This window comes from Planococcus citri, chromosome 2 (assembly GCF_950023065.1).
Source record: "Planococcus citri chromosome 2, ihPlaCitr1.1, whole genome shotgun sequence".
NCBI lineage: Eukaryota > Metazoa > Arthropoda > Insecta > Hemiptera > Pseudococcidae > Planococcus > Planococcus citri.
The window spans coordinates 13,635,393-13,648,151 of record NC_088678.1 but is presented as its reverse complement, the minus strand read 5'-3'; the positions used below and the strand labels follow the sequence as shown (position 1 = coordinate 13,648,151).

The 12,759-nt window shown below is 33.9% G+C and overlaps 1 protein-coding gene across 1 annotated transcript in view; it reads left to right on the top strand.

Annotated features, from left to right (window-relative positions):
- The first annotated feature begins 725 nt into the window (after nucleotides 1-725).
- Nucleotides 726-12,759, top strand: part of LOC135834758 (uncharacterized) — a 50,939-nt gene continuing 38,905 nt past the window's right edge. Inside the window, exon 1 of the mRNA XM_065348726.1 lies at nucleotides 726-1,092. Within this exon, the coding sequence (XP_065204798.1) occupies nucleotides 938-1,092 (155 nt within the window). The 5' untranslated portion in view covers nucleotides 726-937. The remainder of the gene's footprint in view (nucleotides 1,093-12,759) is intronic.

The window sequence follows — 12,759 nt, the reverse complement described above, 5'->3', positions numbered from 1 at the left end:
TCATCGTACAGTATTATTTTTCCCATTCGATGATCTCGTTAAACGAGACCACATTCGCGTATATAAAAAGTACCCGAATCCTCGCACAATAAATACCGTTGACAATGGACTCAAAGAGGCGAATATAGATAAGCGCGACGACGAGAGATGTTAATTTGGCGTGAAAATTTCGCAAATCAGCGAGTCGTCGTTTGGTTTCGACGACGATATATCTACAATACAAATACATTTCCACTATCCTGAGTAGGTAGACAGGTAGAGGTAGTACTAAACAGAGAACGACGTGTTAAAGTGAAAATTAATCATAAAAATGAATTCACAGAACTACACAGCCGAGTCGAGCCGGTACGTTAACGAGTACGCAAAGGATAATCTAGTTCTTTTGAAAATTATATCTGTATGTATATTTCGGTTTCTCGTACATTTATATTATACGATGCAAAATAACGGGCTATAAATTTGATAAAAAGTTGCAAATTTCGTACGATAAAACACAAGTAGTACGTACTACGTAGGGTAATAATATACGATGACAACAATGTACTCGTATGAAATAAAAACCATAGTAATGGCGCTATCTGTACCCAAAGGTATGCATTATACAAAAAAGGCTATCCTTTCGCGAACGATGTTTCGTGCTAAGAAACTCTCCGCTGGTAACACTGAAGAATTAACGACCTTCAGGAAGCAACTATACTATATGGGAAATTATGTTTGGGGAAAATCGTAGTACGAAAATATGCTCAGTACCTTTTATCGCGTTTTCAGTTTAGGTACGATTTTTTTCCTTCTATATTCGCTATTCTCGTAATTGGATTTCATTGTTTATTTTCTGTACAAACATGTTTCTCGATTACGACGCGAACATATCGACGATGGTGTAATTTCGCGACGTGTTAGTATAATTAATTTTTCACCAATTATTCTTTGTTGTCCAATGATCGTCGGAGGATTTATGGGTATGTCACACAGATACGCAATGCTTACTGCAGTGTCACAACAAAGAAGTCAGAATTCGCACATTTATCATAATAATACATCGCAGTTTTACACCTCTAATACACCCGGATCGGTTAATATATTATTAGGAGGGTAAGTAGAATTGAAAATTATTTCAAAATATCATTTTTGTACATAGATGATCGGTGTATGTTTACAATTGATAATACTCGGGCAGGAGTTCATCACGTGGGTATATTATTCGACTATATACGAACGTGTTCGAATTTGTAGCTCTATACGATGCGGTTCTCTCTTATCCTTATCCTTGTATTTGGTATATTATTTTGAAAAGGTTGAAATGAAGGTTTCGTCGACGTATTAAATCGTGATTTTACCTTGTCCGCGTCGTCGTCGTCGTATTCCTTTGGTTATTTTTTTCCTTTTTTTTCTTCCTCTCTTTCCTTCCTCCAACCAACCAACAACGTGCCGATATCCTTGTTATTTTCACGAGCTGTGTGTGTTGTTTTGATTAGATTCATTCGTGTTGTGTACGCGTCTCTCGTGTCTGGCTGTTGTCATGGTTTAGCATTTCGACATTTATTCTCAGCATTTTACTCGCTTCTCTATTTCCTTATACACTTATAGTAGTACCTGTTGGTATATAATAACATCGTTTAATTTATCAGATTGCTTTTTCGATTCGATACAAATTGGGTAGAGGTATGTAATCCGACGACAACACCATCCATGCACAGCCAAACATCTCTTTAATAATTTCATAGGATGGGTATCTCCATCTAGTCGACGAAAATATTTCGATTATTTTTCCTAATTACGTTGGGAGTTTTTTCTGCTGCCGTCACGACGACGTAGAAAATTAAGCTCCGCGGAGTTCGCATTAAAAGCTCCTTCGAGAAATTCTATCTACGTAGAAATAGCTCATTTTACTGCGAGAAATTTAACACTTAAGCTTACTACAATTTACTCGAATAAATTTTTTTTTAATTGCTTCGCTAATTCAAGATATTATACGTACGAGGGATGACAGAGAGATGAGGGGGGAGGGGGTTAAAATTAACGAAAAAAGTATAAACTTAATGAAAAAGTAATTAATTATATAGAAAGTTGAAATTAACTAGCGTTAAAATTTCAGTCTATAATAATAACTAAAGCCAATGAACTCGATTAGCGTATTTTTCTTCTCATTTTTTTCATTATAAAAGGGCAACGAAACAGAACCAAAAAAAAAAAATCCGATGTTATCGAAATTTTTAAGGTAGAGGTAGAGAATTTTAGTCGATATGATTTTATATTCTTTCGGTATCTAAGTTAATTTTAATGGAATATAAATGAAGACGACGAAATAACCTCGGAATATTAATTAATGTGCGAAAAAATACGAGCACGGATTGCTTTAATACTTAGTTCGTTATTCGTCGATATAATTACCAACATAAAAATTTATATTTCAAATTCGATCCAATTTACCTATCTATACTACGTTTCAGAAAATATTTAGGAGAAACACACACACACACAAAACACAATACACATGTAGGTACGATCTCACTTTGGTATAGTAAATAGTAAGTATAGGAAAAAAAAATACTCGTTAAATTTCAGCACACAACGTCGTTGTAGCCATCGATTCTCGGGTCAATTAAGTAATTACCCATTACTTGCAACAGACCACCACATAATACAAATTTCGTAAGGAAAAATGAAAATAATTCCATAACCGTAAAAGCTAACGTTATATTTTGTATACATATAGTACTCAGTACTCGATTCAGGCAATAAAAATTTAACGCCTGCTAACAGGTGATTCGGTAATCAGAATTACATTCACGTACGGAAAATACGCCAATCTGAACTTGGCAAGGCGAAAATCAATCATTATTATCGTTCATTCGGACGTATTTTTGCCTTTATCGCCATTTCTACAGTTGTACAATTTTTGCCGGTTGAAAGATCGTGATTTAAAAAGCTGCGTGGAAAAAATTTTTATATCGTTTCTCTTGCCTTTTTTTCTGTTCTGTTCGGAAGTCGAAAAATGGAAATAAGAAAAGGTGAAAGCGAAAAATATGAATAAAATACTGGAAAAAATTATGATTCGAGTAAAATACTACGTAGGTACATTGGAAACGTGATAGAATATACTAAACACGAATTTAAAAGCGAAAAAAATAGGCAGCTGTGTTCTGAACAGTGTGCGTAGTTCAGTTGTTGTTGAAAAAAAAGCATTGAAAATTACTACCTACAAAAAAAGTTATTTGAAATCGTGGAGAAATTTCAAATTGAATTGCCGATGAAGAATATGCATTCTGAAAATCATCAAAAAAAAAGTGTGTATAACTGCTTGAAGTCATCACGAAAAAATTCATCAACAATCACTCCAAAAAAAATTTGAAAATCTGAAATCATTGGGGAAAAATTCATTGAGAATTAGGTACTTACTTATCAAAAGGAGACCTTAAATAAGTAATATATCTGACTTTAAACAAATTAGTTACATGGCATGCGCAGGATTCTCTTCAGTGAGAGTATACTCTTCTATTTTATAAAGTATCTCTCTAGTGAGAGTACTCTATTTATTTTTTATAATATTTTATGACTACGAGTAAGTCGTGAGGTTTTAAATGATGGATGTTTCTTTGCTTTGAGCTTGTTTTGTGAGTTTTCAACTTAAGAAATTCTTTTATCCATTTTTTTAAGCAGTTCCCAAATGTCTCATAAGCTTAGCTACTCTTCTATGGGTCATTCCATGCCAAATCGGCGGATTTTTGCACGAGGGGTCTTCGATTTTTTTCAAAATCAGATCATTTGTAGAGGTCATCAAACGATGACGAATGACGCAAACCGGACATTTTTTCGATTTTTTTTGACGGAGCTGTGGCGCTTCAAAGTTCTCCAAAATGGCCAAAAATGGAAAATTTCAGTTGCAAATTGCTCCGGTTGTACGTGGTATAGAATTTTGAACTTTTTTTTCAAATTGTAGTACTTTGAGAGGGTAATCGACGAGTGATGTCAAAATCAGTGTTTCCACTTTTAAAAACCTAAAAAAATCGATTTTAAAACTTATAATTTAAATATAACCACGATGTCCGCCAGTAAAAATTCTGAAAAAATTCTCAGTTTTAGTCCTTTTTATGTAGAATAACATATCAAAAAATTGGAGGGGCCTTCTTTTTCATTTTCGAGAAAAAAAAATTACAAGTTTTACAATTGCTGCAAAGTACCATCAGAAACCTAAAAAATGAAAATTTATGCATTTTTGAAATATTTTACCAATGTGTGGACGATAATGTGAAAAAATCCCCCTCCCCCCAATTTGTCGACAAATTGACGAAAAATGCATATATTTCACTCTTGAAATAAAAATTTATAGCACGAAAAATGTCAATTCGTTGACAAATGGGGGGAGGGGGATTTTTTCACATTATCGTCCACACATTGGTAAAATATTTCAAAAATGCATAAATTTTCATTTTTTAGGTTTCTGATGGTACTTTGCAGCAATTGTAAAACTTGTAATATTTTTTTTCTCGAAAATGAAAAAGAAGGCCCCTCCAATTTTTTGATATGTTATTCTACATAAAAAGGACTAAAACTGAGAATTTTTTCAGAATTTTTACTGGCGGACATCGTGGTTATATTTAAATTATAAGTTTTAAAATCGATTTTTTTAGGTTTTTAAAAGTGGAAACACTGATTTTGACATCACTCGTCGATTACCCTCTCAAAGTACTACAATTTGAAAAAATAGTTCAAAATTCTATACCACGTACAACCGGAGCAATTTGCAACTGAAATTTTCCATTTTTGGCCATTTTGGAGAACTTTGAAGCGCCACAGCTCCGTCAAAAAAAATCGAAAAAATGTCCGGTTTGCGTCATTCGTCATCGTTTGATGACATCTACAAATGATCTGATTTTGAAAAAAATCGAAGACCCCTCGTGCAAAAATCCGCCGATTTGGCATGGAATGACCCCTATGTAGTTCCACTGGTTCATCTGATTCATCGGTGTTATTCTTTGGAAGGTTTCTTTTGACAATTTTGGCTTGTTCAGGTTTCTGAGTTGTTATCTTCTCCTGGCTTTGAGTGGTCTTTTGCTTGACACGATCAGTTACTGTCATCATTGGTTTAGTGATATAGCAACAATTTTTTGCTTGATATACTGAACACCCTTTGCAGTTAGCTGTATGATCACAATCACAATTAGCACACTTGGCTGGGTCTTCTTTCTTCTTCCTACATTGCTTTGTTTCATGGTCTAATCCACACTTAACACAGCTGGGTTTCCTAACACAGTATGTTTTGGTATGACCAACTTAGTGGCAGTTTTTACATTGGGGTAGCTCCCTAATTTTTGCTGGAGGTTTTACCTTTACTTTAGTAGGCGACAAGAACCCCATTTCATAAATGGTTTTGTTGTTTTCTTTTGAGCTAAAATCCCGTGCAACAATAATTGTCGATGTCAACATTTACATTGACTACGTTTATTTCAACATTGATGGAAAAGTGACCAATAACTTATTTAATAGGAATGTTCTGTCTGTAAAGAAGCCAGGTTAATGAAAATTGTTGAAATTTTCTCATTATTTCTGACACTTAAAAATATGATCTTATTTAAAGAGAGAAACAAATTTTTAATAACATTAATAAAATTATTCTTTTTTCCATAGTTTGGAGTTATCAATATTATGTTGATGTGAAAGTTAATCATCCACAAATACTTACATCAACACCAACATTGACCAAATTTTCAATGATTTCTCAAATTTGAAAAATTACGTTGATATTGTGGATGTATTTGTTGATGTTGAATTTCACATCAACATTAACATGTTGTCGACATAAAAATGAATTAGTATAGTACTCTTGTATAAGTTCTTGCACCTTTCAATAAAAAGAGTTCAATGTACAACTACTGAATTGTATGGACTTTCTGTCTGTACTTCTCAAAGGTGGCCTCCGCTTCAATGCTGCTTTCAGCATAAGCAATAGCCACTTCAGAGTGTAAGAGAAAATCATTTTTGGAAAAAAAATTTCAATTTTGAAACTAAAATTTTACATTTTGCGTAGCTGGAGGTTGACATAAACTTTGATGCCAATGTTGATCCATCCACATCCGTCACATTTGGATACCACATGTCGATGTAAATTTTGACCCTGTGTCAAGCCAATTGTCGACATAAATGCCGATCAACATTGGTCGACAATTACATCAACAATTGGCTCGACACAGAGTCGAAATTCACGTCAACATGTGGCATCTAAAAGTGACGGTTGTGGATGGGTCGACATTCACATCAAAATTAGCATGGTCATTGTTGTACAAGATATACATAAAAGAGTGGTAATGCCACCTTATATGATTTCTTACTCACAATTTCTCCAGATTTATCTTTTTTCACCTCTCTGTTTTTTTAATAATTACATTGGTGACATTAATGGCATCATGTCTAATTTTAATCAATTCTAATTTGATATCCCCTGGTGAATAGGGGGATGTAGCCCCTTTATAACTACCTGATAGGGTTTATCTTGTTTCAACTGATAAGTATGGTGCCCAATTCCACACATTTTGTGACTAGGATTCTTCCTTATAGCCTCCAACGCCCTATACACTGCTCTGAAGCTCTGCTCATTTAAGTATGCTATGTATTTTAACATCTCCATTAGAGCGGGTTTGCAGTATGGGTGTCTCACTTCCTTCCATGCTTTCTAACATAGCAGTAAATTCAGTAATAATTTATAGTTCTACTTGCAAAAATAGGTGGAATATGTAACGTGGCATACAAAAAGGTTACCCGGACCAAAAAAACCAAAAAAATGGATTTTTTTTTATTTGCTATTTTTAAGTAAAATTGACCGTAGAATACGATAAAACCATCGCCAGTTCGCTATCTTGACGTTTAACCTGTAAAAAATGGCTCTAAAGTGAGGTAGCTCCAAGAAAAATCTTCCAAAAAAATTCTTTTTTGTTTTTTTTTCAATATGTATACGTTGAAATATTGCTAATGAAAATACTTGTTGAAAAATGAAAAAAAAGTTTCAAAAACTTTAAAACGCGTTTTTCACAAAAACTACGTTTTTGCTCGGGGTAGTCGGGGTAACCTTTTCGTATGCCGTGTCACATATGTTTCTTTTTGAGTTTTTCACTGTAAGTTTCTTTTGACTGGACAAGAGCTCTGCTTCAAAATAACACAACGAAAATTAAAAGAGAATTTTAAATCTATTGGCATCTTATTTTTGAAAAATTATAAATCAAATTTACAGATGAAAGTTTTTCTGAAAACTGCAATTTTTGGTTCAAAATTGACTAAGTATTTTAAAATTACCCATGTATACTAAAACCCAAAAATGGTCACTTGAAAAATAAAGAACAAAATTTCGCCAAATTTCACTTCTACCAATTCCGGAGCCTTCGGCAGATACCTCAAAATTTCTACAAAATTCTACCAGATGAAGTTGGAACGCTAAAATTTGTCTCTAAACCTACTGTAATCCCAACATGCTGAGTCGACTGGAATTTCCATAGAGGTGTTGGAGGCTCTAAAACAGTCTAAACCCATCTCCAGTTGATTCAATGTGTCAAAATTAGGACAAAAAGTAAATTTCAGCTTTTCAAACTTCATGGGTAAATTTTTGTGGAAAATTTCAACTTTTAGAAATTTGCTGAAGGCCCCAGAACTGCTTAAAATGGTTCGAAGTCATTTCAAATGTTCTATTTGAGGCATTGCAGAGTGTAGGTACATCTCTTAAGCTTTATTTAAAATGTCTAGTAATGAATTCTCAAGACGCTGAAGAAGCCAAAGCCATCTGTGCTAACCAAGCAAGCATGATCTTGAATCTGCAAGAAAATATCCGTGCTGGCCTAAAATTCAAAGGCGCCAAATTTGTAAAACCAAAAAAACAAACAAAAAAAACGGCCAAATCTGCACAATCTCAATCAGCTTTGTTAATTCCAGTCAGAAACAAGTTCAAAAGTATCTCTCTGCCAGAAGAATCTAAACCAAATGAACAACCTATCAAAGAAAAATATACCAGCAATGAATTACCAACAACGAAATTCACAGTTCCTCCAATTTTTCTGGCTGATGGAAACATTAAAGAATTAACCTGTAAAATAGCTGAGCTGGGTTTAGAAGATTATGATGCAAAAGTATTTGGCAAGAGAATACATATTCACTTATCTTCCCCTGATGACTATCAAGCACTAACAAAATTCTTTGATAACAACAATTGGCAATATCATATGATTCAAAACCAAGTTAACCATCTGTCTGTGGTCATCAAAGATATACCTACCAGTTTGTCAATAGAAGATATTGAAAATGAATTGATTGACAAAGCTATACCTGTTATTCGTTTACACTGTCTCTTCAACAGAAGTAAAGAACCTCTACCAATTTGTGCTCTTACAACCAAAGACGATAACGATGGAAAAGGAAAACAAATCTTTTCTTTAAAAAGCATATATACCATATATTGATTCGAGTTGAACCACGAAGGAAGCCTGATATTGTGCAATGTAAGAATTTCAAGAACTTGGCCATTCTAGGAATTATTGTCGAAGACCTCTTAAATGTGTGAAATGCGCAGACAACCATCTATGTATAACTTCTAACTGTCCTCATGGAAAACTGCCTCAACCAAAATTTGAATCGATTCGTTAATGAAATTTTGTTCTTCGTTTTTCAAATAGTCACTTTTTTGATAAGTGGAAAAATTTTTGATAGACTAGGTCACTAAAATTATTTGGTCCAATCCTACCTAATAATAATTATAATGGGAGTTTTGGGTGGATCAGAAAAAAAGGTCGGCCGATTTTGAGCCAATTCAGCAGAGATCTTCACTTTGAGTTGAAAGTTACTCAGAATAAATTTTAGGTCCGGAAGTGCCCCTGGAGGGGAGATACAAGCCCTCAAAGATGTGGTATTTTTGGAAAAATTTGTGGTTTTTTGATCTAGCCCCTATCCAACTTATTTAAAAGATGGAATTTGAGATTCTGAATCAACCTAGACTGTTTCCTTCATAATTTAAGAATCCAAGACCACTTTTAGGGTTCTACTAAGTGGTTGAAAATTTACAAATCACAGATTTTTTGGATGAATCCGTGTTTTGAACATTTTTTTGGAATGCATGATTCCAGTTTTTTGGTCATTATTACTGATATTAAAAGAAAAAAAAAACGAAAAAACATCAGTTTTTGGCCAAGTATGTATTCATGAGAAAATTCATTCAAAATCACCACAAAATTTTCAACAAATTGAAAACGGAATCCTAAATCACTGTCAAAAAAAATTTACTTTAAATCAATGTGAAAAAATTCGTTTGCGGTCGTCACGAAAAAATGTATTCAAAATCATCACCCAAAAATTTATTCAAAATCGCACAAAAACAAAAAATTAATTCAAAATTCATTCCGAATCTCTAAAAAAAAATCATTTGAAACCATCAAAAACAAATTATTTTAAATAAAACCGGAAACATTTTATTTTGAAATCATCGTGAAGAAATTCCAAATTAAAAACTAAACATATGTACAGAGTGATTTAGAAAACACCTATACGCCTGCAAATGAAGACAAATATGCAACTTGTTTCACACGTTGTCGTATCGCTCGCGGTTAAACGCAATCAACGGAGTAAAAGTAACAATTTAAATATTTCACGACTTGATTTAGTGTATATAGAATGAATGGTACAGTTCACTTTGATAATTTCGGCTTCGGCGAAGAGAACGCCTCGAGTGACATAGCTCGGCTCTAGGAAACAATTCGGAGCCTTTAATCGTGAGAATTACGATATCTCCGAGATTCATTACAGTCGAAAAGATATCTAGCTACATAAGTAACAATCAGAGCCCCCCTGTCCCTTACTATGCCCACATTAGGAGAATAAATTTCTCGTACAACTTCATCGATCTGCAATATAGTACAAAGTGTAACAGCGAGTAATGTAGGTTGCCTACCTGTCCTTTGAATAAGAAACTGTGTATAGACCTGACTGGAATCATGAGCTAGGCAGTAGGCAGGCAGCCAGCGTGTACCTACAATGTGTCAAGTCAAAAACGATGTCATTATTTTCAAGCAGTAGCATGGTTCAGTGTTCAGTTTAACCCAGACACGAAATAATTTCTCACCGAATAGTTGTAGGGCACAATTACTTCTCATCTTTATACATTTTCGTTGTGTTTTGGAATATGTACGTTAACCTGTGTGCATTTTAAACAATCGTTTGGTTGGTACCAAAGTTATGTAGGGGACAAATTACGAGTAATTTTCAAAACACCTCGAGTCGAGTCGAGTAAATATAAACTGTAGATGTTTTTTCCAGCTGGCAGACCAACACTGCCATTCGAATAAAGGTAGTAATTGGCAAAAACGAACTTCTACGAAACGTTTAATCAGCGAAAAAAAAAAGAGTCGAATCCGAAAGACGATTATTTTGAAATTCAAAGTTACCCTAATTACGAGAGAGAGAAAAAAAGTACGTATACTGCAGAGAAGAGAAAAAGATCTGAACAAGGTGTACGGATGAGATAAAAGCATAAGGCGGAGACGTAGACTTTTCAATCAAGAGTATTTTTTCACGCTGACGAATTTTATTTAGTAAATAAAAAGAAAAACGTGAAATATTTACCGTTCGTTATCATTGTTGTACAATAGAGTGATTTAAAACGACGACGAAGCTACAAGGGCACTTGGGCGTGAAAAAAAAGTACTCGATTCGATTCGCAGGTATATAGCGAAGAGTGTAGATGTATATTGTATACGAGAAAAAATAAAAAGCGTCTAAATTTGAAACGTAAGTTGTACTCTTACGTATATACCCGTAAATCGTGTGAAGAGGCAAAATACTCAGCTCGTACCATCGTAGAGAAAAGCAAAAAAGAAAGAAAAAGTGACGAACTATTAAGCTGCTCATTGGGTAGTTATTTTGCCGCAGTATAAGGCGATTTAAAGCTGCATACATGTACATAAATCTATTTATACGAGATGCGGCCACTATATAATCAGCTTAACTGACCGATAAACCATTTTACACGGGATGCTACTTTAGACACAATGTAATACCCGCCAAAAATACTCCAAACGAGAGGCAATCACCCCGCAATCGACGCAATGGTAATTTATAGCGTGACAAGACGCGAAAAAGATACGTACACATAAAACCCCATATTATACGAGTAGTAAAATCCCAACAAGATTTTCATTTTTCCGCTCTACACGATCTCATCCCTCATCAAGAATGAATTTCCGCGTCGAAAGAATTTCTCAATACGAAATTTGTATAAGACGAAACAATGATGAAATACGTAGTATATTCAATGACTTTTGATTATACTCGTACATACCTCTGTACCGCGTTTCACTTCACGTCTAATGGATAGAAATACTTTGGCTTTAGGGCGAATAGATTGAAATCCATTCTTGCGGTTTGAATTTAGAGAATGAAACTCGACAGCGATGAGGAGAGCTATATACGCAGTACGTAACTAGGATGGATTAAATTTTGACTGTTGAAAAGCAAATGTGTAATTGAAAGTTGGGTTTCCGCATTTTACGGAAAAAAGGTTTGAAAAGTCGAAGTTCTTGATTTAATCTTGATTTCTACTATTGTTGGGGAATTTATTTAAAAATTGAACGAACTGATGAATTGTAACAAAAATATATTTTTAGACAGAGGGTTTTGAAAGAAGAGGAGGAAAAAAGACATGGATTTTAATCAGTGAATTGTAGACAAGAAAGAGGTGAAGGAGAAAATTTGCCCTGAGCCTGACATGAATTTCATAGAAAAACTACCTGAAATTTTACACAATTAAAATTAGGCGGTCAAGTTTTTCAAACAATTTTTTCTTCGTTTATTTTTCAAGGAAAGGAAAAGAAGGGAGGGGAAGAGTCAAAATTGCATTTATTTCAGACCCATTTTTGCTGTCCAAGGTTCTGGACATTGTGATAATGAATAGAACTTGTTGAAACCAAAAAATAACCAGTTTAAATGCCAAGGATTACATTTTTTTTTTTTTTGAATTTAAATCGTTTTCAAAAGGAACAGAAAGGCCGAAAAAAACTTCAAAAATCAAAAAAAAAATTATACCAAAAAATGTATCTTTTTCTAAATTTTAACCATTCAATTACCAACACCCCCCCCCCCACCCCAAATTAAAATTATTTCAAGTATGAACAGTTATTATGATGAATTTTGAAAGTTTTGAAAAATACTTTCTCCTTCCACCTGCAAATTTAGCCAGTTCAAATGCCAAGGAATAGAGGCAATGAGCACTATTTTTAATTTGTTTTTTGAATTCAAATCATTTTCAAAAGGGATAGAAAGGCCGAAAAAAGCTTCAAGAAACCAAAAGAAACAAAATAATGTTGTTATGATGAATTTTGAAAGTTATGAAAAGTTCTTTCTCCTTCCATCTGAAAATTTTTCCCAGCTATTTTGATTTTTTTCCATTCTAAAGGAGTGCATGAGAAAATTCATACTCATCTTTACTTTTGAAATAAATGGAAAACAAAAAGCCAAAAAAAATCTTTGATATTTTAAATGAACAGAATGAGGACAAAAAATTGCTTCTGATGATCTTATTGGGAATAAAAATGAAAATTTTATGAAATGGTATCGGTAATACATTGCTAAAACAGGTAAGTGTAGGGCATAACTTGATGAATGCAAATTTTGTGCCAAGAGCCGAAGGCGCGTGAAGCAAATAGATACACCAGTAATGCAATTCCTCACATCGGTTCTTGTAAATGAAGAGTGATATTCCAAAACTCGCTTTGTCCATTTTTATGAAAGTTG